Consider the following 23,056-nt stretch of genomic DNA (forward strand, 5'->3'; position numbering starts at 1 on the left):
AATATACAGACATTCAATGCCATACCATATTCAATATAATATCAAATTTGCAGTACATACAGTCTACAATATTTTCTTCTTATTACACTACTTATATTACTGTTTATAATAAATTATTATTATTATTATTATTATTATTATTATTATTATTATTATTATTATTATTATTATTATGTAACTACATTCTTTGGATGCTGTGTGTCCAATAAATGATCCGTAGTGGCTATATATTGACTGGCTGTTTGTCTGAAAGCATTGTTTAATTTTGAGTACAGGTGAAATGGTTTTGAGTCCATTTGTTATTTAAGGGGGCAGCCATTTGTGGTGTCAAAAAACAACAACAACAACAACAAAACAACAACAAACAAAAAAACACTGTGGACAATTTTTACACTCAATGTGTAGCTGCTAGAGAATACCCATGCACTGTGAGTGTTGCCTCTCTGAATTCCCTTCTTTTCATTCACTCAGTGGACTGAATTAGGGGGCCATTTTGGATAGAGCCATTACGGACAATAAAAAATGATGACATATCTAACTGCTGAGAGGCACATTTGATAAAACAGAAGCAAGTATTTCAGAGACAAGATGGAGTATTCCAGAACATATGATAAAAGTTGTTTTATATTATTTGAATTATGATTTTAACATTCTAGTGTGTATATAGCGATGTAGACTTGACAGAAAAATATGAAATTTGTTTTGAGATTAAAAATTGACTTCTGCTATGTTTTGAACAATATGTTTTCTATTTTTTGCTGTATTGTTTACTGATTGCTTGATTGTGTTTATCATTTTGATCACTTTGTTTATGATTTGAGAGCAGTGTTTGATTTTGAACTCAGGTAAAACTGTTTTGAGGCGAAAGTTTCAAGAGTCAGAGGTTTTGTGAATAGTGCTTGAAGAGGAGGTTTTGTGTTTAATGGTTTCAGAAAATGGAGCAAGGTTTCAGAAATAGTGTTTAAGCAATTGAAAAAAAACTGTAAGCAGAAAGTCTACCAATACTAAACTAATACTAGCTAGTTGACATGTAGGTGCAACGTTCCTTATAGGAACCTTATTATCTATAACAATGTCAAAGGGGGCCAGCAAATTAACATGCTATAATTAGTGAAATCACTGTCCACTGTCCAGCGGAGAGCTTAATGCTAAATTAAAATCAAGAAAGTTTATGAAACCTTTGAAAACATTTCCACTTAGTCGGATAACAATTTTTTTTTTATTTTTTTTTTGTTAGTTTTTTTTTTTTTTTTTTACTTTGATTTTATTAGGGTTACCCTATAAGCCCAACAACAATTCATCAACAATATTTCTGCAACTAGTCAACAATTTTGAGCCAATTTGCACAGATATTGTGGAAAAGCAAATACACCTTAACATTCACATCATCACACAAGCATTCCAGGAAAACAGATTCATTATGTTTGAAGCTCTGTAAACATATCATTACAAATTGATTTCAAATTTCATGCAAAACTGTGCAAAACTTAAGCACCCCCCCCCCCGCGCGCTATTCAAATAACTAAGTTAATTAATTAAGAACAAAGGTGTTAAACTCAGTCCTGCAAAGTTTTGTCCCAACTCTGCTCCAACACACATACACTCCTGAACAAAATCTTAAGACCAGGGATGCATTGCAAGTTTTACACATTTCGCAGTTGTGGATCATAACCGGGTTGTAAGCGCTGCTTCAAAATGCCAAAAGAAGAAACAGGAGCAAGAGACAAAAAATAGAGAGTAGGCAATTTATTGAAAACTCCATTTAAACTCAAACAGGCCGTTCATCAGCTGATCAAATGTTTAAGACCATAGCCCAAAATAAACGCAGTACTAAAAGTGTCAAAAAAAGACTCAGTAGTGAGTAGCCCCACCGTTCTTGTTGATCACTTCAAAAACTCGTTTCGGCATGCTTGATGCGACTGTTTCCAGGAGGCCTGTGGGAACGTTGCTCCATGTGGTTAAGATGGCTACATGAAGGGCATCCACGGTCTGGAACTGACGTCCATTTTTGTAAACTTCCCTTGCCATCCATCCCCAAATGTTCTCGATGGGATTTAGATCAGGGGAACACGCAGGATGGTCCAAAAGAGCAATGATATTCTCCTGGAAGAAGTCCTTCGTCAGGCAGGCGTTGTGAATTGCAGCGTTGTCCTGTTGAAAGACCCAGTCATTACCGCACAGACAGAGGCCCTCGGGCAAGAGGGATGCCCGCTGCAACAGATCCACATAGCCAGTCACCGTTTGACGCCCCTGCACAACCTGAAGCTCCATTTACCCATTGAAGGAAAAAGCACCCCAGATCATGATGGAGCCTCTTCCACTGTGCTGCATCGAAAACATCTCAGGTGGGATCTCCTTGTCATGCTAGTAACGTTGGAAGCCATCGGGACCCTCCAGGTTAAAAATGTTCTCGTCAGAGAATAAAACTTTCTTCCACTTTTCAATGTCCCATGTTTGGTGCTCCCATGCAAATTCTAAATGGGCAAGTTTGTGTCATGGGAGGAGACGTGGCCTTTGAAGACGTTTTTTGTTCTTGAAGCCCTTCTCTAGCAGATGACGTCTTACGCCGGCTTCACACTGCACGCGTAAGCAGGGCGTAAGCAGCGCGTATTTTTTTCGGCGCCCATGTTAATCAATGAGTGCATTCACACCGGCAGCAGAGGCAGCGCAGCGGCGCGTAGCAGGAGCAGAGCAGAAGCAGCAGTGCCGCGATCGTTTCGGCGCCAGGTCTATTTTTGACGCGCTGCTCACGATGAATTAAAGCCACAGTACATTGTTCTGATCAAAATTAACCTGGTTAACATGAAAAATAACACATTTAACCATGAAATAATTTAGTGAAGTGTTCCGTGTGTTTCTCAGTCACCATGACATCCGGCGCTGTGGAAGAAAAAAAAGTTCTACACAAAAAACAAAGTCACTGCCATAAGTTTTTGCTTGAACAACAAAACTAATTTTAAATAATGTATGCCAGTTTAGCTTAAATTAAATATGAATTAAATTATGTATATATTATAACTATATGCTGGCATAAAAACAGAAACGATAAACAAAAGCAGGTGGTGTCACAGGCAGTGTTCTTCAGAGTGCACTTGGAAAGACATGACACTCGTCTCATCGGGTTGAAAAGCACAGTTCTCTATGATCCACACAATTTGCTTTATAAAGACTTGCAAGTGAATGAAAGCATGGGAGGAAGTTGGTGAGCGTGAGCGGCTCTTGGTGCTGATGGTAAGTCATTTTAAAGTGTTTTTGACAATCTTTCGTTGTCTCACGAATGAACAACTAAATATGGATAGGTAAATAGAATGTACACACATTAATATAGCACACATACAGTATAGACATGTAGATAGACTATTATGTGCGTTATTTTGTCATTTAAAAAAAAAAAACGTTTTTAGATAATTTGCTCATTTAGCCTACAATATATCATTAAGAAGTTTCCTCTTAGTTATTACAGTCATTTATGAATTATCTTTAATAGGTTTATGATGGGTAATGCATGTAAATTTGATGCCTATCCAATATTTCAAGACAATTTCCTGAAGTTTCTCTTTTTAGCAGTGTCCTTTTCATGGACATATAGTGCGATGGCCTTTCTTCTATCAAAAACTCGCACTAAACGAAATAAAAAAAAACATCAGAAACAAGTGAAACGATTTTTAAAAATAAAATTAGCTTCATGATAAATCTTTGCTTTATTACCATTTCAAATACATTAAAGAGAAATGCAAACTTATCCATTATAGAGTACTCTGTACACAACTGCGCGTGACAACTGCGCACGACAAACGCTGCCTTTGTGAAAGGAAAAAGTGTGCGCGCTGCTACTGCTTTACCCACGCGCTGCTTCAGCGCTGCCTACGCCCTGCTTACGCGTGCAGTGTGAAGCCGGCGTTATGGTTGTTGGGCTGCAGTTAGCATCAGTAAGGGCCTTAATTTGGGTTGAGAATCGACCTGTGTCTTCACAGGCAACCTGTCGGATCCTGCGGTTCAGTGCAGGTGAAATCTTTTTGGGTCTACCACTTGACTTTTTTTGTCCCATAACTCTAGGGATTTTTTAAGAAATGTAAAACAACTGTCTTACTGCGTAACTACTTACTACCAACCTCAACAGCGATGACGTGTTGCAAAAGGCCTTGCTTGTGCAGCTCAACAATCCTGCCATGTTCAAAGAGAGAAAGCCTTTTTGCCTTTGCCATCAGGAGATCTTGACAGTATGACTGCTTGAAGAACAATGACATGAAAGCCATATTTTTATGCAGATTTGACCTTTTTATGGCTATGGTCTTAAACTTTTGATCAGCTGATGAACGGCCTGTTTCAGTTTAAATGCAGCTTTCAATAAATTGCCTACTCTCTATTTCTTGTTTCTTGCTCCTGTTTCTTCTTTTGATCCACAAGTGCGAAATGTGTTAAACTTGCAATGCATCCCCTGGTCTTAAGATTTTGTTCAGGAGTGTACCTGTAGTTTTCAAATAAGCCTGAAGAACTTGATTAGCTGGATCAGGTCATTAATTAGGATTGAAGCTAAACTCTGCAGGGCTGTGGCCCTCCATGAACTAGGTTTGACAGTGCTGGATTTCATATTTGTCCAAACAAAATGTTCTCCCGTTTCCCATTGCATAGCAAATCAGAAAGCCATTTATTTGAAATTAACTAGGTTTGACAGCCCTGATTTAGGATATTGTCAACGTCTCTGTGCAGGAGCAGGAATAGCAGGATACAGGAGGAAACCGGAAAAGGTGGAGTCGTTGGTGTTATCTGCATACACTCCCCCAAATCCCTCATCTCCATAGACCTGCAGCCATACCTCATCTCCTGCTTCTAAACGCAAGATAACAGAACCTGATGCCTGATCCACATTGCTTTCCTGGTACTGGTCATAGGTAAACATGATAGCCTTGTCATTCATGAAGAGACTGACTTTAGCATCTTTCATGTAGACGGTCAGATGATAAGTGAAGAAGTACACCCCTGGCAAAATGCAGCGGAACTTTCCGGAAACATCATCATAGTGGTGCTGGTCGTTGTAGAAGAACTTGTTGAAGCGGATTGGCACGTTGGTGGTGGGAACAAGTTCTCTGAGACCTACACTAAAGGCTGAGTTGTAAGATAAGGCACTTTCCCCATGGGCTCCTTTCAGACCTGGGTTTCCAGGAAAGCCTCTTGGTCCAGCAGGACCAACATCCCCCTTCTGTCCAGGATCTCCTTTCTCACCTGCTTCACCTACAAAAAAAACAAAAAACAAAACATGGATTCATTAAATACTGTAGCAGATGTACAGCTGGATTAACTGGATTGTTACAAGATCAGAAGAACAGAAGAGTCATATATGTGCTGTGGACCAAGAGTGTATTTGGACTCTTGAAAAGAGTTTCATTTTGTATTTTTAAGTTTGGATTTTGGATTTTAGCTGTTTATCTGCATGATAATTCAAACAGCATGGCTAACCTTCTCTGGAGCAGAAAATCGCGAACTAAAACTGGACCAATCAGTTGTAAACAAAGTGACATGTACTGTATGTGATGCAATAACATCCCGTATCTCTCGCTTCAAATTAAATCAGTTTCGTGAAAACATTTTAGACACACAATTTACCATCTTAATCAATTATAGTTTGAATATATAACCTTTTCATTTAAATGCTAAACTATTAATTTAATTATAAGTTCACACTGAAAGCATTTTAGACAAACTTATCTACAGTTTGACAATATTTAACCTTTCAAATAGCACTTAGATGTTATTTACAGTTTTACAAGTGTAAATAGTAGTTAGATGATATTTTTGTGTGCAAAAAGTGATATTGTTTGCACCAGTGTACATTATAAAACAGTCAGCAATAATACAAATATGAGTGTAAAGGATTATATTTATTAAAGTCATTAGTCTAAATGGATGCTGCCTTATTGGGACAATAAAGCCCTTCCTAAACCTACCTGATAAACACTTTATTCCTACTATTAAATATGCACTAGGTACTTTATTTAATATATATATATATATATATATATATATATATATATATATATATATATATATATATATATATATATATATATATATATATGACACGCCAATTCGTATGCCATTTTGGCGTGCAATCAAGACGCATAATCGCTTTTTAGCGTTTTTATCAACGCTGTTTCATTCTATCCCCCTACACTGCCCCTACCCCTAAACCTACCCAACACACACACGCACACACACACACAGCCCCTAAACCTTCCCCTCACACACACACAGACCCTAAACCTACCCATCACAAGAAACATTCTGCATTTTTACATTTTCAAAAAAACATAATTTAGTATGTTTATAAATCCATTTACCTTGTGGACACACATATTCAGACACATTTTGAACGTGTAACTCAAACCCTTCCCTAAACCGAGTATTATAAAAAAAACAGGATATAACAGGCAGATACGACTGCATACATAATTTAATCAGAAAGTACAAATATTCCAAGTGTTCCAAGGCCAAACGATTGATTTGTGTGAAGAAAATTCCCCAAAAGCAATCAGTAACTTCGAATCCATCCGCCAGAAGAAATGTTACGTCAGCTTTGACAGCATTGGCTGTCTTGTGTCTTGTGACCGATCGCGTCATTCAACTTGTTGTGTATCATTTGAATCAGAAATATGAATGAACGAGTGCATGTGTGTTCTGTTCGCAAAGGAGCGCAATCATCATTTCAACGACTAAAACATTAAGGTCATCTCTGTTCTTCACATGAAGATATCGTATGACTTCAGAAGACTTGGAATGCAACATGAGTTAATGCTTTTATACTGTTTTTTGGTCAGTTTTTGCAATAAATAGATGTGACTGTACATTTATTTGCCTGTTACTGTTACGTGTTTTATATTGTTGAGAGTTGACAGGTTTAGGGTAGGAGTGGAGGTAGTTACTCTAAAATATAAAATTATGCTATAAATATTAATTCTGTGAGATCAGTCATGGTGTCATGTTGTGCATCTGGAATTGAGAAAAAAATATTACCACTTAGCGCCTCCAGTGGACATTTTACCCCAAAAGTGCAGGTAAACGTACCTGGAGGTACACAATTAGGGTGTTGCAAAAATGTAGGCAGGGTAACGTATTTCCAATGAGCCTGGGTTGCCAAATCGCAGGCACGTGACAACATCCACATCACTCATTGGCCATGGCATATTGCTAAACTGCTTTTCGATTGGTCAGAATTTACATGTGGAAAAATTCCAAGAGAAGAGGAAAAAGTCAGCAAACTAAAGCACAATGGAGAGACGACTACGTTGTCTGGTTTTGTCCCTGGCAATAATCTACTGCATTGGGTGTATTTACCACAGTAAACAAATAATACATTTCTATAATGAAGCGTGGATGCGACTTGAAAACAACGTTCTAATGCACTGCAGACGGCGAGCACGCATCGCTCGTCACTTCAAGTGGAGGCACGCATTAATTATTCTAAACTCTGACATGCTCATCTTCCGAAAATATTGCCAACTATCTATCAGGTAATAATGTTGTGCACATAATGTCAGCGCAACTGACTACGGCAGCTGGTTAAGTCCAAAAATGAACAGAACTTTTGCAGTTGGTTCTGTTCGAGGTCAGATCACGTTCTCACCACAAACCAACCGGTCCAGAGTTTGTTTGAAAGCGTACCGAGACCACCTCTTCAAGGAGGTCTCAGTACGCTGGTTTGGTCCACTTTTGGTGCACACCCGAATGTGATTGCTGCTTTCACATCTTTTGGGTTTGCATGCATATGCATAAATTATGCATAATCTGTGATCTTAATTTGATGTAAGTGAGAACTCGTGAAACATCATTAATGTGATTTGATGTAAAACTTGCTTCACATGCAATCAATAACTAATTTCTAATTTGATTTATTTATTTGTGCGGATTCAGAAATGATTTAGGGATTATGTCAAAAATGTCCCCAAAAATGAAATGCTCACAAAATTCAAGATGTTGCAAAAAGGTCTTGTATGAGTTCTGAATTTATAACGTGATATAATTAACCAATTACACAAGAGGGCTGTTTTCATACATTTGAGCATGACAGCAAACATGATATTGCTTTAACATTCAATATCGTTTTATTTGCATTTTTTTTAAACATTATCCTCAACATATTTATGCATTTATAATTTAACAATTCAGATGCATCTTCTGTATCACCTCTGTAGCACAAATATGTTTAATTTTGTTAATTATTTAATTTGATTGGTAATAGCTCTATATAGTGTTTTATTAATACTATTTATTATAAGTAGTTTATTATAAGTTGTATATCATTTCTCAGGTGATAAAGTGGATCTCTATGAATTTAAGGAGTGCTGGTCTTGACTTGGTCTCGCCCTGCCTTGGTCTTGTCTCAACACACACTGATCTTGGTCTCGACTTCGTCTCGGATTGTGGTCTTGACTACAACACTAGTCTACAGTAACTAGACACTCTGTATAAGGCAAATATAAAACTATAAGGCAAATATTATATGTTTTCACCTGCTTTTGCAGACTTTTATAACAATGTTTTTCCTGACTCGTAAATTAGTTTAAATGTATGATTTTTCATAAAAATCTCTTAATCTCTCTCACGGAGTGAATCAAACCAGGGTATTCTCACAAAAATGCATATAAATAGTACAAGTGTGCAATGTCGTGGAATGTATATGCCAAAACTCATTTTGTCATTGTGTCATTTTATGGCATATTATACATACGAACCCTCCACCCCACCACCCTAAACCTACCCAAGAGCGTGTCATATATACGCCCCACTACCCTAAACCTACCCAAGAGCGTGTCATATATACGCCATAAAGTGCGTATCATATGCATGCGAAAAACAGCGTATCATATGCACGACAAAATGAGTTTTGGCGTACACATTCCACAACATTGCACACTAAACTCGTACTATTTATACGCATTTATGTGTGATCGGGTTGATCAAACAGACACTCTTCATGTTTTGTGTGACTGGAGTGACAAACTCTGGAGTTGACAGAACATTTAAAGCGAGTGTTGTTGCGCAACTTGGTTTGAACTTTATCTAAAATAGGTTGGATTTGTTTGGTTTTGTAAACTCTAAACCAACTCTTAAACTCTTGTTCAAAGTTGTTTTGACTAGCAAAACTAGCTTTGTGTAACAAGCCATTGGTGAGGTCATCAGTGATGGAATGTTGTTTCAGATGTGAAGTTCTAAAGCTAGAAAAGTTCCAAACTGCGTAAAGAGAGTTTACTTTTACCTTTATCTCCTTTCTCGCCCCTCGGCCCATCATGCCCATCTCTGCCGTCTCTCCCAGGATTTCCACTGTGCCCAGGTGTGCCAGGAACACCTCCCATCCACATGGCACATGGCTGTCTATCATCAGGTTGACTGACATCTGCCCCCGGACCTTCAGGCTCTTCCACCTCCTCTCCTCCCTCCTCGGCCCCTTCATCAACTGCTATTTGCTCTAAATTCTCCTCTAATAAGTGTTGACCTTGACCGAGTTGTCCAAAGAGAATGATTCCCAATAAGATCTTCCACAGTAGTGTCATACTAATGTCAAGTGAAATAATCAAGAATTGAATAATGCTGTTAAAATATGCTGTGTTGTGTGTCTTATATAACACTTGAGATGTCACACTTCATAAATTGTGATCTGTTGGACTTTTTGTCATGAAGATTGTAGAACACAATATTATAACCTAATACATAATCTAAACTGCCTGATGCCATTGGCTTTGGAAATGCCAAAACATTTTAGTGCCTTGTCAACCAAACATGTTTGACTTGTTCTTTGCTGATATAGAGGCCTTATATGAGAGCAATGTTATGAAAAAAAAAACAGTCTTTCTTACCTGGTCTGTATGCGTGTTTGTCCCAAAAGCACATAACAGTAAGAACAACCACTCAGCGACACAACTGCCTTTGTTGGAAATGTACTGTCATCACTGAGGGGTTTTCTGAACTATATTTATCCAATGTATTTATGGCTCGTTGAACAGCAGGCCACTTAATCCAGTCTGATTCCAGTCTGACATATTCTGTTCAAGAAGGGTGTCTTTTCTGATATATTATTTCAATTCTATATTTTTAATTCAATTTCAATTTCAATTTATTTATGTAGCACTATTAAAAACAACTACCGTTGACCAATGTGCTGTACACAAAAATCTATAAACATAGAATAATAATAAAAACAAGAAAAGAAAAAAAAAGCACCGGAAAAACAACAAACAACATTCAAGACCGATAAATCATGAATTATAAGCCTTATCAAATAAAAATGATTTAAATGTGATTTAAAAATGGATAATGTAGGAGCAGTTCTAGTTTGTATAGGTAGGGAGTTCCACAGTCTAGGAGCGGCTACAGAGAAGGCCCGGTCGCCCCTAGACTTTAATCTAGTTTTAGGGACTCCTAATAGCCTCTGATTTGCAGACCTAAGTGCTCTCCCTGGGTGGTGTTCAATCAGCAGGTCTGTAAGGTATTGTGGTGCTAATCCATTTAATGATTTAAAAACCAATAACAGTACCTTAAAATCAATTCTATGGCGCACAGGCAACCAGTAGGATGGGGGTGATATGCTCAAATTTGCATGCTCCCGTTAAAACTCTAGCAGCTGCATTTTGAACCATTTGAAGGCGGTTCAAGGAGGCCTGTCCAATCCCCAGATATAGGGAATTGCAATAGTCTAGTCTAGTGGTGATAAAAGCATGGATAACTCTTTCAAAGTTATTGAAAGAGAGAAACGACTTTGTTTTAACCAGAACACGCAGTTGATAAAAACTTGACTTAACAACTTGATTTACCTGCCTATCAAGCTTTAAGGCGCTGTCAAGTATAACACCCACATTTTTCACGTATGGTTTAACAAAGGGGGCCAGCACACTCAGATTTAATTTTGAAATTTTGAGAGGAGGCAAACACCACAACCTCCGTTTTTCTCCCATTAAGACTTTAAAAAATGTAAAGACATCCATGCTTTAATGTCATCAAAGCAAGCTGTCACAGTGTCTAAATTATTTGCATGTTTTATAGGGAGATATATTTGTGTGTCGTCTGCATAATAATGGTAATTAATACCATACTTTCGAAAGATAGATCCAATTGGAAGCATAACAGAACGGGAGCCAGAATAGAGCCCTGGGGGACACCACAGGCCAGCGGGACGGAGCCAGAGTGACATTGCCGAATGTTAACAGAGAAACTCCTGTTTGAAAGATATGAACGAAACCAGCATAGGGCAGTTCCCTTTATACCCACCACATGTTCTAGGCGAGAAAAAAGAACATTGTGGTCTATCATATCGAAAGCAGTGCTCAGGTCTAAAAGAACCAGTGCTACAGAATCCCCAGAGTCGGTTGCTAATAGGACATCATTTAATACTTTTAGGAGAGCAGTTTCAGTCGAATGTAGTTTCCTAAAACCATATTGAAATATATCAAAAATGTTGTATTCCACCATAAAATTTTGAAGTTGGTGGAGCACAGTTTTCTCTAAGATTTTGGCTAGAAAAGGTAAATTCGAAATAGGTCTAAAATTAGACAAATCTGAACAATCTAAATTTGGCTTTTTAAGTCTGGGTTGTACAGAGGCATGCTTCAGAGAGTCAGGAATGGTTCCTAATGCAAGGCATTTGTTAACAAGGTTTAAAGGTGTCGGACCAACTTCATTAAACACTTGTTTTAATAATCGAGGGGAAATCGCATCTAGTGGTGAGCCAGTAGGTTTTAGCTGGTTTACAGTATCATGTAAGAAGGAGAGAGAGATAGGTGTGAACTGTTAAAGAGACCCCATATATTTTAAGTTGACTGCAGCATTACATGCAGCAGGTTTGTCTGATTTCAGATATCTTTCTCATAAAAAACTGTGAAAATTGATCACACATAGCACTGACTCTATAGGATGGACACAACCAGTTGGATTTAGCACAGCATTTATGGTGTTAAAAAGTACTCTAGGATTTTTATGGTTTCTGTCTATAAGATCCGAGAAAAAGGCTGACCTAGCTGTTCTCACAGCTTTCTGGTAATTATCAAGAGCAACATTTAAGATATCATACGATATCTGAAGTTTGTCCTTTTTCGACTTCCTTAATTTCAGCCTTTCTGCATGCCTGTCTCAATGCCTGAGTGGTGTAATTCAGCCATGGCTCAGGAGTCTGTTTGTGACGTTTGGACTTCAGAGGAGCTATAGAATCCAGAATCATAGTGCAATGAGAGTTAAAACCATAAGCTCATCTGGGCTAACCTCACAGGAAGCAAGCGTGGAAGTTTAAAATAAATCCACAAACGATGAGGCAAATAACACAGCAGTGTTAGCTGTGTACCTCCGTGACAGGTGTACAGTTTTAAAAGGTTTGACAACATTCTGTGTCGATGGTATGTTGAACATAATTGGTTTATGGTTAGAGAAACTGTGGTCACATATCTCGATCTCACCCATAGGGAGCCCATGTGACATTATAAGGTCAAGAGTGTGCCCATGCACATGAGTAGGTCATTTTACATGCTGCACTATATCGAAAGCTTCCATTAGGTTAATAAAATCATTTGCAAATGAATTTGAAGCAAAGCAGACATGGATATTAAAATCTCCAATAATTAAAAATCGAACAAAATTGGGGATAATTCCCCCCAAAAAGTCAGAAAATTCTGATAAAAAGTATTTATATGATGTAGGCGGCCTATAGACCACAGCGATAACTAACAGAGTGTCCAAGTCCACAATGAACAACTGCAATTCAAAACTGTTATATGATAATGATTGTAGCGACCGACATTGAAACCCTTCCTTAAAAATTGAAACCAACCCATCCCCCCATCTCCCAGAACGAAGGGAGTTCAAGAATTTACAATTTGGGGGTAACAGTTCAGAGAAAGGGGATAAGTCTCCATTGGTAAGTCGCATTTCGGTGATGAATAGGAAATCCAAACCTTGTAAAGTGAAGAAATCTTTAAGGATATTCTTGTTCCCTTTCGGGGAACTCGAGCTGCGTCGAAACGCTGTGAGAACGCCTCTGCGTTAATGCGTCGTGAAGCGCCTGTAGAACCATTCCATCGGAAAAAAGATCGATCGTCGGCGTGATGACGTCATCGACCGGAAGCTATAAAACGTCCGTGAAAACAAACAGGAACTAGCTTCTGAGCCTTCAGCAAGCGATCTGTGTGAACCTGTCTGTCTATTTGGTGTTTTTGTCTGTCTATTGAAGAGTTTTTCCACCCTTTTTGTTAAATATTTCATATATATTAACAAAACAAAGAGAAAATAAAATAGATAGAGAATTATGGCGAGTGAAAGCAGTTTTAAGAGTTGTGTTCATCCCTGCCCACGTTACATCACGAGTGGGGATACACACTCTCTTTGTGTAGCCTGCTTGGGAGCGCAGCATGCCCAGGCAGCCCTCGAGGGGGCTGCTTGTGAGCACTGTGAGCGTATGCCACTGAGAACGCTGCGCTCCCGCCGGGCACTCTTTGAGGAGGGTGCCTCGGCTCGTGTTCCCCGCGGCTCTGGTCCCGCTGCCGCCGAGGCGGAGCGGAGGCTGCAGTCGTGGGGATCACAATTGGATGTTGCAGAGGGGTTAGAGACGGGCGCTGCTTTATCTCTGCCCTCACCTGCACCATCCAGCGGCTCTTCTCGGGGCATGGAAGCACGCATGGCGGTTTCTTCCCCCCCGAGAGAGTCGCCGGTGCTTCATCTGTCCAGCTCCGAGGAGGTGGACGTTGAAAGCATCGAGACTGAAGACTCGCCACTTCAGTCCCCTGCATGCGAGGAGCTCGTTGAGGTTCTGACGCGAGCGGTGGCCAGGCTTAACATCGACTGGCCAACCGAGAGATACGAGGCAGGAAGTAAACGTGCAAGTAAATTAGACGAGAGATTCCTGCCTTCTCGCGCTTCAGAGCCTCAGCGGCGGGGCTTGCCGTTCTTTCACGACTTGCACACTGAGGTGGCAAGATCGTGGAGGAGACCGGCATCATACCGCGTTTTCAGCCCACAGACTTCGGTCTATAGTAACATCGCTGGGCTGAAACAGTATGGGTATGGGGCGATGCCAAAGGTTGAAGAGACGCTCGCGAGCCATCTCTCGCCTTCCTCGGCATCGTCCCTTAAAGCCCCGTCTTTGCCCACCAGACCTCTAAAAACAACGTCGGCGTTGGTGGGCAAAGCGTACTCGGCAGCGGGTCAGGCAGCTGCATGCCTGCACACTATGGCAATCGTGCAGGCATACCAGGCTGACCTGCTGAGGGATCTGGACAGTAGCGATGCAGGGGGGGGAGATATTATTACGGAACTTCGTTCTTCTGCTGATTTAGCTCTCCGGGCCACCAAAGAGACGGCCAGATGTGTGGGCCGCTTTATGGCAGCCCTGGTGGCCACGGAGAGGCACTTATGGTTGAACCCCACTGACATCAAAGAGAGGGAGAAAGCTTTTCTGCTGGATGCGCCGCTTTCTCCTGGAGGCCTCTTCAGTGACGCAGTCCATACTGTCACCGAGAGGTTCCAGGAGTCCAAAAAGCAAGCTGCGGCGCTCAAGCAGTTTCTCCCTCTCAGGGTCCAGGTCCCTGGGGCTGCTGCTGACATCAAGCAGCCCAAGCCGAGTACGAGCGCCTCGCACAGGGCAAAACAAAAACAGAGCGTCGCCACCCGAACTCCCCCTCAGCGCGGGGACGAGGGGCGGCGCTCTCAGACGAGGCCTTCGAGGGGCAGGGCTGATCTGAGGACAGTCCTGATCGCCAAGAAGGCCTCGTCGAAGCGTTCCTGACGCTAGAAGCGCCAGGACGCTGAGGGTGGTTCCCCCCGTAGGGAAACGGTGTTTACCCCTGCCTACGGTACCCGTTTTCCCTGCGGCACCCTTTGGGGGCCGCGCTGCCAACCCCGCCGCAATGCCGGGGCGCAGTCGGTCTCCGCGGGCCACCTGAGGGTGGGCCGCCCCCTCCTCGGAGGGCAGGAGAAACAAAAGGACGCTGAGGGTAGTCCCCTCCGAAGGGAAACGGTGTTTACCTCTGCCTACGGTACCCGTTGTCCTGCAGCGCCCTCTGGGGGCCGCGTGGCCAACCCCGCCGCAATGACGGGGCGCAGGCGGTCCCCGCGGGCCACTCGAGGGTGGTCCGCTCCCCCTTCGGGGGGCTCCCGAGCAGTCAAGTCAGTCGTTCCCTGCCGGTCCGCCGCTTCAGGGCACTGTGCTTGTTGCTCAAAGTACACCAGAGGCCAGCCTCGAGAGGCTGGTTCCCTTAGTAGATTCTCTAGACGAGTGGAAATGTCAATCGAATATATCTCATTGGGTCCTGCAGCGGTGTCCTACCTACAGAGGTGGTCCCGGAGCAGGCTCTGGTAATGGTACAGGAAGTACAGACACTCCTGCAAAAAGGGGCTATAGAGAGGGTTTCCCCTCCCAGCAGGGAGTCTGGGTTTTACAGCCGTTACTTCATCGTGCCGAAGAAGGATGGGGCTTATGCCCGACATTAGCTTCCTTTCGGTCTAGCACTGTCACCCCGCACATTTACCAAGTGTGTGGATGCAGAACTGGCGCCTGTCACTGTGAAACAGTTCCAGAAACTGTTAGGTCTCATGGCAGCAGCGTCCAATGTAATACCTCTTGGCCTACTGTACATGAGGCCACTGCAGTGGTGGCTCAAAACAAAGGGATTCTCCCCGAGGGGAAATCCGCTCCGCACGATCACAGTCACGCGGCGATGCCTACGTGCTCTGGTCATGTGGGAAAACCCGGGGTTTCTATCTCAGGGTCCCGTGTTAGGGGCTCATGTTCGTCGCGTAACGCTAACGACAGATGCCTCTCTCACGGGCTGGGGGGGCGACCATGAGTGGTCGCTCATCCCAGGGTCTATGGCAGGAACACCAGCGGCACTGGCACGTAAATCGGCTAGAGATGCTCGCAGTGTTTCTTGCATTGAAACAGTTCCTGCCCGACCTCAGGGGCCACCATGTGCAGACAACACATCGGTGGTCGTCTATATAAATCACCAGGGGGGTCTGAGGTCCCGTCCGTTGGACAAATTGGCACATCGGATCCTCCTGTGGGCCCAAGGGAAATTGCTGTCAGTCAGAGCAGTATATATCCCGGGGGTCCTGAATCAGGAAGCAGACAGCCTGTCGAGGCAGGGGCCGAGGCCCGGGGAATGGAGACTCCACCCAGAAGTGGTGGAGCTCCTATGGAAGGTATATGGGAGCTATTTGCTTCGGCGGAGAGTTCTCACTGCCCGCAGTGGTTTCTCTGACCCATCCAGCCCCGCTGGGGTTGGATGCCACGGTACAGGGGTGGCCGAGGCCACCTCTGTACGCCTTCCCCCCGATTGTCTTGCTTCCAGGAGTTCTGGAGAGGGTACGCCGGGACGGGGCCCAGGTACTTCTAGTGGCTCCGTACTGGCCGACCCGAGTATGGTTTTCGGACCTGATATCTTTCCTGGAAGGCTCTCCGATGGAGATTCCGACCAGGAGGGATCTACTCTCTCAGGCGGGCGGGAGATTCCTGCACCCACGCCCAGAGATGTGGAAACTGTGGGCCTGGCCTCTGAGGGGGCTAGGCTCATAGAGGAAGGTCTCTCGGCCGAGGTCGTAGAGACCATCCTTCACTCCAGAGCTCCGTCTACGAGGAAACTGTACGCTCTGAAAGGGAAATTTTTCTCAGCATGGTGCAGAGAACGCCAGTGGGACCCAGTTAACTGCCCGGTTGGTACAGTGCTGGAGTTTCTGCAGGCAAGGTTCTCGGCAGGGTTGACCCCCTCCACAATAAAGGCGTACGTGGCGGCCTTGGGTGCCTTCCACGTCCCTTTGGGTGGAGTGTCTTGGGAAGACACCCTCTGATTACGCGTTTCCTCCGTGGCACTTTAAGGTTGAGGCCTGTTATGCACTCGAGGGTCCCAGCATGGGACTTAGCCTGTGTTTTGCGGGGCTTGTCCGAGCCTCCGTTTGAACCCTTGGAGGAGGTGTCGGATAAGTTCCTCACCTCAGGACTATATTCCTTTTGGCTATTTCATCTCTCAAAAGAATAAGAGATATTCAGTCCCTGTCTGTAGGGCCCTCATGTCTAGAGTTTGCGCCGGGGATTTCTACATCCCAGGCCGGGTTATGTCCCCAAGGTTCCTACGAGCCCACGGGGCCCCATTACTCTTCAAGCATTCTGTCCTCCTCCTTTCACGACGTCAGACCAGGAAGGATTAATCTGCTGTGCCCTGTTAGAGCACTAGATACTATGTCCACAGAGCTGCCCTGTGGAGGAAAACTGATCAGCGGTTTGTCTGTTTCGGGCCCCCTAGAAGGGGCCCCAGTATCTAAGCAGAGGATGAGCAAGTGGGTGGTCGAGGCCATCTCACTTGCTTATGAGGCGGCCGGGCACCAGTCTCCACTGGCTGTCCGGGCGCATTCAACCAGGGGTATGGCTGCTTCTAAAGCACTTTTGTCGGGGGCTTCCCTCCACGATATTTGTAACGCGGCCGGATGGTCGTCTCCTTTAACCTTCGTCAGGTTCTACGAACTAGACCTGGCATCTACTGTTGGGGCACAGGTACTCTCGTAACCGTGTGCGCTTCGGCTTCACACATACGAGACACTTGGTCCTATGGCGTTGTGGGTATAAGCGTTCTCACAGCGTTTCGATGCAGCTCGAGTTCCCCGAAAGGGAACGTCTCAGGTTACGTATGTAACCCTAGTTCCCTGAGGGAACGAGACGCTGCGTCGCTTTGCCATACTCCCGGCGCGTCCGTGATCACTTACTTCAGGCTTTATCAGAAGTTAGTTCCTGTTTGTTTTCACGGACGTTTTATAGCTTCCGGTCGATGACGTCATCACGCCGACGATCGATCTTTTTTCCGATGGAATGGTTCTACAGGCGCTTCACGACGCATTAACGCAGAGGCGTTCTCACAGCGTTTCGACGCAGCGTCTCGTTCCCTCAGGGAACTAGGGTTACATACGTAACCTGAGACGTTTACCACAGACCGCGCGTTGACCAGAGCCATTTTTAATGGTACTAAATCCTCCATTTGCTGTGTTGCTGTACGGAGCGGGCGAAGAAGGTGCTTAGAAACACCGCGGTGGCGGATGCGTGGAGAATTATACAGAGGTCGCTGTTCATCCGGGCTCAGCACAGTTGATGATACGTTCCACGAGTAAGTGCACGCAGTTTTGCGCCAGCTGAAACATCGGGTGTACGCCTCATCGCTCCAAGATAACCTCTGATGAAGATCAATCTCGCTGCCTGTCCAGAGCAGGAGTTTAAGCTTGACAGCCACACCGGCCCGCTTCCCACGTCTTCTCCGCCATTTTTTCCCCAGGAATGGATATTGAGGACGGCGCAGACATGCCGGTAAAGATGTTAGGAAAGGAGGGGGAGAATGATGTGGACCTCTTTGAGTTTGATTTAGTTGCACATCCGTGGTGGTTCGAAGATTTAAAAGTGTTTGTCAGTCATATACAAGTGGAGAAACTGCATGCAGAGAAAAAAGCCATAGGCAGATAGGCACACACCAACTAACAAACATAGACATCAACAGGCGGCCACCCACACACAACGGCGCCAGCTTTCCCTCCCTCTCATATTAGTGAGAGAAACATAATTATCAAGTGTCATGTCAAGTTTTCTTTTACCCTTCACTAAAATTTCATGACACCACACTGAACTTGGATTCAACAATTTTCAAAACCATTATTTTTTCATTTACAGTTTCAAAATTGTAAATTAAATAAGTAATACATTGTTGTTTTTATTTACAAATGTGTTCCAATTCAAAGTTGTCACTAAATTGGATTGTCTCTGTAAATTTGTTCCTGTAATTGCCTATAAATTATAACTGTCTGCATTAGGAAACACATCATTCATGTTTTATCTCAGTTCCATCATATTAGATGAAAACTAATAGCTTAATTTAGTTTCCTCAGAACAGAATGTTCTGTCATATTAAGAAAGATTAGCTTGTACAAAACCTTTAAATCATAATTTATTAGAGAATATGTAATATTCTCATATTCTAGCCTATAGATACTTTCCTTTAAGTTACCTTTAAAAACCAACCAGATGGGGGCAGTACTTGATCATCTGGTGTACTTACATACGCCATCTCTAGTACATTCTCAACTGATACTTTCTCTATATACCCTTAAAAACACCTTAAAACATTATAGGAAACCAGTGATTTACATTTAATTCTACAGATGTAAAAGAGAAGCTCTTGTTAGTGCACCAGAGGTAAAGCTTGCAGACCTGCAATTCTAATGAAGTTAATAAAGAATAATTATGAATATACGCTTCTACTTCCATACTTCTCATCTGCATTTATAACTCACTTATGGTAGAAATGTAATAATTAAAGTTATTTGTCTAAATATAATTTAACAGAAGCACTGCTCAGAAGCAATTCCCATAACACTTGATGTACTTGTTACATCATAAGCCGAATGGCATCTACGCTAATCATTAGTCTCTCTGTTTATCCTAAGGTTTACTTTAGTCAGCCGGATCAGGGCTGTGTCCAGATCAGATGGTGGACATGCGACTATATACAACCACAATGCATCCCTGCAGAGATTGGGTCAACTAGACTCTTACCTGTGAAGGCCTCTTTCCCTTCCCATACCCTCTGTACAGATAAAAAAAAAACGTTATCAAAAAGATTCCCGTTCACATGGATCCACGGACATTACTAAAAATGCTGTATTATGCATGTAAGACCAGTTTTTAAGAAGACTAAACACGCAATGTGTACATGTCGTCACCATTCTCACAGAATCGTTTTTTTTTCTTTAGACAAATATGTTGTCCTTTCAATTATTTATCGTATTAAATATAATTTACATGGCATCTGCTCTCACTAGCTAAACTATTTGGCACACTTATTAGCCTTCTTATTCAGCTGACCAACTATCAGTCTGTGAGCCGGAGGCTGTGTGGAGAGACTGGCCTAAGCGCAGAGCAGAATTGATTCAAGGGTCAAATCAAGTCATCTTCATTTATATATAGCCTAGGCCTAGCGCTACAGATTATTTCAAAGCAGCTTCACAGTGATAATATGAAAATTAATAGACATAGTTAAGAAAGTATCGCAGTTTCAGTTCATGCATATGGAAGCTTAACTTTCATAGTTATTCATTGAAAGTAGCCTACTCGCTTTGCTTTGCTTTGCTTTGCTCCGCTCCATTATTAATGCCGGAGCAGCCGTGTGCATAATATGTTCCTTTCGGTTAGATAGAATTAGTGATTTAAAAGCCCAGTCAGTTATACCGGTATTGTCACGTTGATTAACAGGTGATAATTTCCACACCGTCACATCTCTATGCATGCCAACTGGTTTCATTCATTCCATATATATATATATATATATATATATATATATATATATATATATATATGCGCTTAACTGGCTGAAATCAGGGAAACTGTCAAGTGGGACATCTTATGATAAAGTTAGTGATGAAGGAGGAGAGGGACCAAGAGAGAGTGAGGATTTGGAGGCAAAAGAGATGCGGAGAATAGAGAAACATTTTATGTTTGATCTCATTGTTACTTTATGTTGTGGATCATCTGTAGGCTAATTTTGTCACGCTTGAAAAGCTTCAGATTGATCCTCGTTTTTACTTATTTGATCTATCTCGGACCTTATTTTCAATGTATTGTCGTTCTAATTTCTATAACCGTTGTGTTATAATGATGATGCTAGCTCCACAATCAGTGAATAGCAGCCTATTGCAACAATGTTTCTTTTATGCGGCTGAAAATAACCATGCTTTCTGTTACTGACCCTGTGTCTGTCACATTCTCTTAAAAGTGGAAACTTGTGCATAGCTTTGTTGAATTATATTGCAACTTTTTTGATGTTGTTAGTCATTTGTGCTCTGGTTATTTGCGCATGATTAATCACGAGTCTTTATATGGCGATAAAAAAAAAAGCTTTTTTTTTTTTTTTTTGATGTGGGTATTGGGAGTGCACCAATCCGTTCGGGACATAAAAGGGGGTGCACAGGTAAAAAAAAGTTTGGAAACGCTGGTCTAGGTAATCTTCACTGACATTGTCTGTAATGATTACAGAGATTGCACATTAGGACATGACTTAAAATATATTTAAAAAAAACTTTGGTAACAGTTACTGTACCCCCAAATCCCCATATTTAACTAATCCCACCTGAATAGGGCTTTAGAGGGTAATTCCCATCGCCAGTTTAAAGTGTTCCACAAATGGACAGGGGAGGTTTATATGGACAGACTCTTGACTCATTGATTATGACAAGGGACACGCCTACACATTATAATTCAACCCATTGCAAATAAAATATTTGTAGTTTCACGAGTTCACACTTACATCAATTAAATAGAGTAAAGATTATGCGTATTTGGCGTGCTGTCCGGGGAGGGCTCCGGGCTCGGAAAATTTGCCCGAACCCAGAGTATCCCCCCCCCGACATGGATAGTTTAGAACTAGATTGCAATTTGTGATTTATTTTGATATTTATAGCAGTTGATTTAAGTAAGTGCGGAGAAGGGGTGGTGGTGGGATGCTGAGAAACTGTCAATGACAGGAAGGTAAATCGGCTGTCTATATACACCTCCTATCATTGATTAACTGATTAGTTTAATGTGCTCCTCTTGTGTTCCAATTGGGTTAATTATCTGAGCCTGCTCCACCTGTGTTTAATTAGATTTAATTGTTTGCGCGTGCTTCTCCCGAAATTAGTTTGTGAAACTTCAATTAGGTTAGCTGCCCAATAAAGCAAACTGAGAACCGTCATGAAAGAGCCAACGGTGTTTGAAAGTGATACCAAAGAGACACTGATGTTAAGTTTAATAAGACCACTAAAGTCACATGACCAGAGTAACTTCTCCACTAGACACCACAGTTTGTCCAATGGAGACTGTCTTGACATCAGCATCTCTTCCTGGAAAAGAAATGGCAGAGTTGTGAGGGGCATTTAAAAACCAAATTCTCATGGTTCCTGAAGTCAGTTTACAGCAAGCACTCACTTTTTCTAGCGCAGCTTTGCTCACAGGAGCCAGAAGAGGGATGGCACACCGCTGTACTACAGTGGATGAAGATCTAGCAGAGAGGGAAAGGGGTCAAGCCAAAGAAGCCACTATAAAAAAAGACTAATATCAAGGGTTCAGGCAAGGCTGTGGAGCTTATGGTTTCCTGCAGAGAAGCAAGTGATGCTGGATCCACAAATGTGAACATCTTCACAACAAAGCGCTTGTAGTGGGTTGGGAACTGAAGACCACTGGAACCAGTGTGGTCAGGTAATGGTCATCCCAGTAAGGGCATCTGAAGGGCAAAGGGGCAGTCAGAAAGGCCTTACAGAACACTAGATGAATGAAGACCAGCCTTACTGACCCATTGATCAGAAGGTCCCACTGGGGTAGACTGAGTGGACTGGGGGTTGATGTTGCCCAGCAACATCCCAGCATCAGGATAATGTTGGGGTCAGTCCTCTCCAACACGCGCACCTCAACAAACACAGGCTCCCGCAGGACTTTTGTGATCGGATAATCAGCATCACTGTAGTAGGACGTGTACGCCTCATCCCCTGAGGAAGAACACAGTGTTTAAACAGAAACTGCTGCAACCTGGAGTTGTAGAAAATCATCCATACTTGGACAGACACTTGCATTCTGCACAGCCTTTGGTGACACATTGACCATTTGCCAGTCTAAGCTCCACCCTGAGGGGTCCAGAAGCAGCTACTGGTGGAGGTGCAGGAACAGTGTTGACCTCCACAACCAGAGCTTCCACAGAAGTACCAGAGTACCTACACTGGAAGAGAAGCCTGGACAACAAACAGAGAGCTTGTAGCATTTGTAAAGGATTAACATGCATGCTAGACAATAAGTCACCTACTCAAAATGGCTGTCCCTTGTGATGGAACCAAGTGGTCTGACACCCACTTCATACGAGGAGGTCATTCGGTTTTCATACACCACATATCCACTGTCCTCCTGCAAATAGTAACTGTTGGCATCCAGTCCATTCTAAGCAGAACAGAAGCACAAGCAGCTACTCACCATCATGCTCGTGCCACATGCAGTGATAGGGAACTGGTATATAGCGAAGGAAGGTGTGGA

The 23,056-nt window shown here is 42.6% G+C and overlaps 1 protein-coding gene across 1 annotated transcript; it reads right to left on the reverse strand.

Moving 5' to 3' along the window:
* Positions 1–1,757: 1,757 nt before the first annotated feature.
* adipoqb (adiponectin, C1Q and collagen domain containing, b) lies at positions 1,758–9,939 on the reverse strand. Its single transcript, XM_067453188.1, has 3 exons — positions 9,852–9,939; positions 9,254–9,549; positions 1,758–5,232 (listed from the first exon to the last, which is right to left on the reverse strand). Exons 2-3 carry the CDS (start codon positions 9,546–9,548, stop codon positions 4,694–4,696), a joined length of 834 nt encoding a protein of 277 aa, XP_067309289.1. The 5' UTR covers position 9,549; positions 9,852–9,939; the 3' UTR covers positions 1,758–4,693.
* Positions 9,940–23,056: the final 13,117 nt, after the last annotated feature.

The sequence above is a fragment of the Pseudorasbora parva genome, chromosome 9 (assembly GCF_024679245.1).
Source record: "Pseudorasbora parva isolate DD20220531a chromosome 9, ASM2467924v1, whole genome shotgun sequence".
Classification (NCBI taxonomy): domain Eukaryota; kingdom Metazoa; phylum Chordata; class Actinopteri; order Cypriniformes; family Gobionidae; genus Pseudorasbora; species Pseudorasbora parva.

Excerpts from the sequence above, each read along its gene's own strand:
- adipoqb (XM_067453188.1), bottom strand. The coding sequence starts at position 9,548 with ATGACACTACTGTGGAAGATCTTATTGGGAATCATTCTCTTTGGACAA. Across the intron at positions 5,233-9,253 it reads GGGCGAGAAAGGAGATAAAG|GTGAAGCAGGTGAGAAAGGA; the intron begins GTAAAAGTAAAC and ends TTTTTTTTGTAG.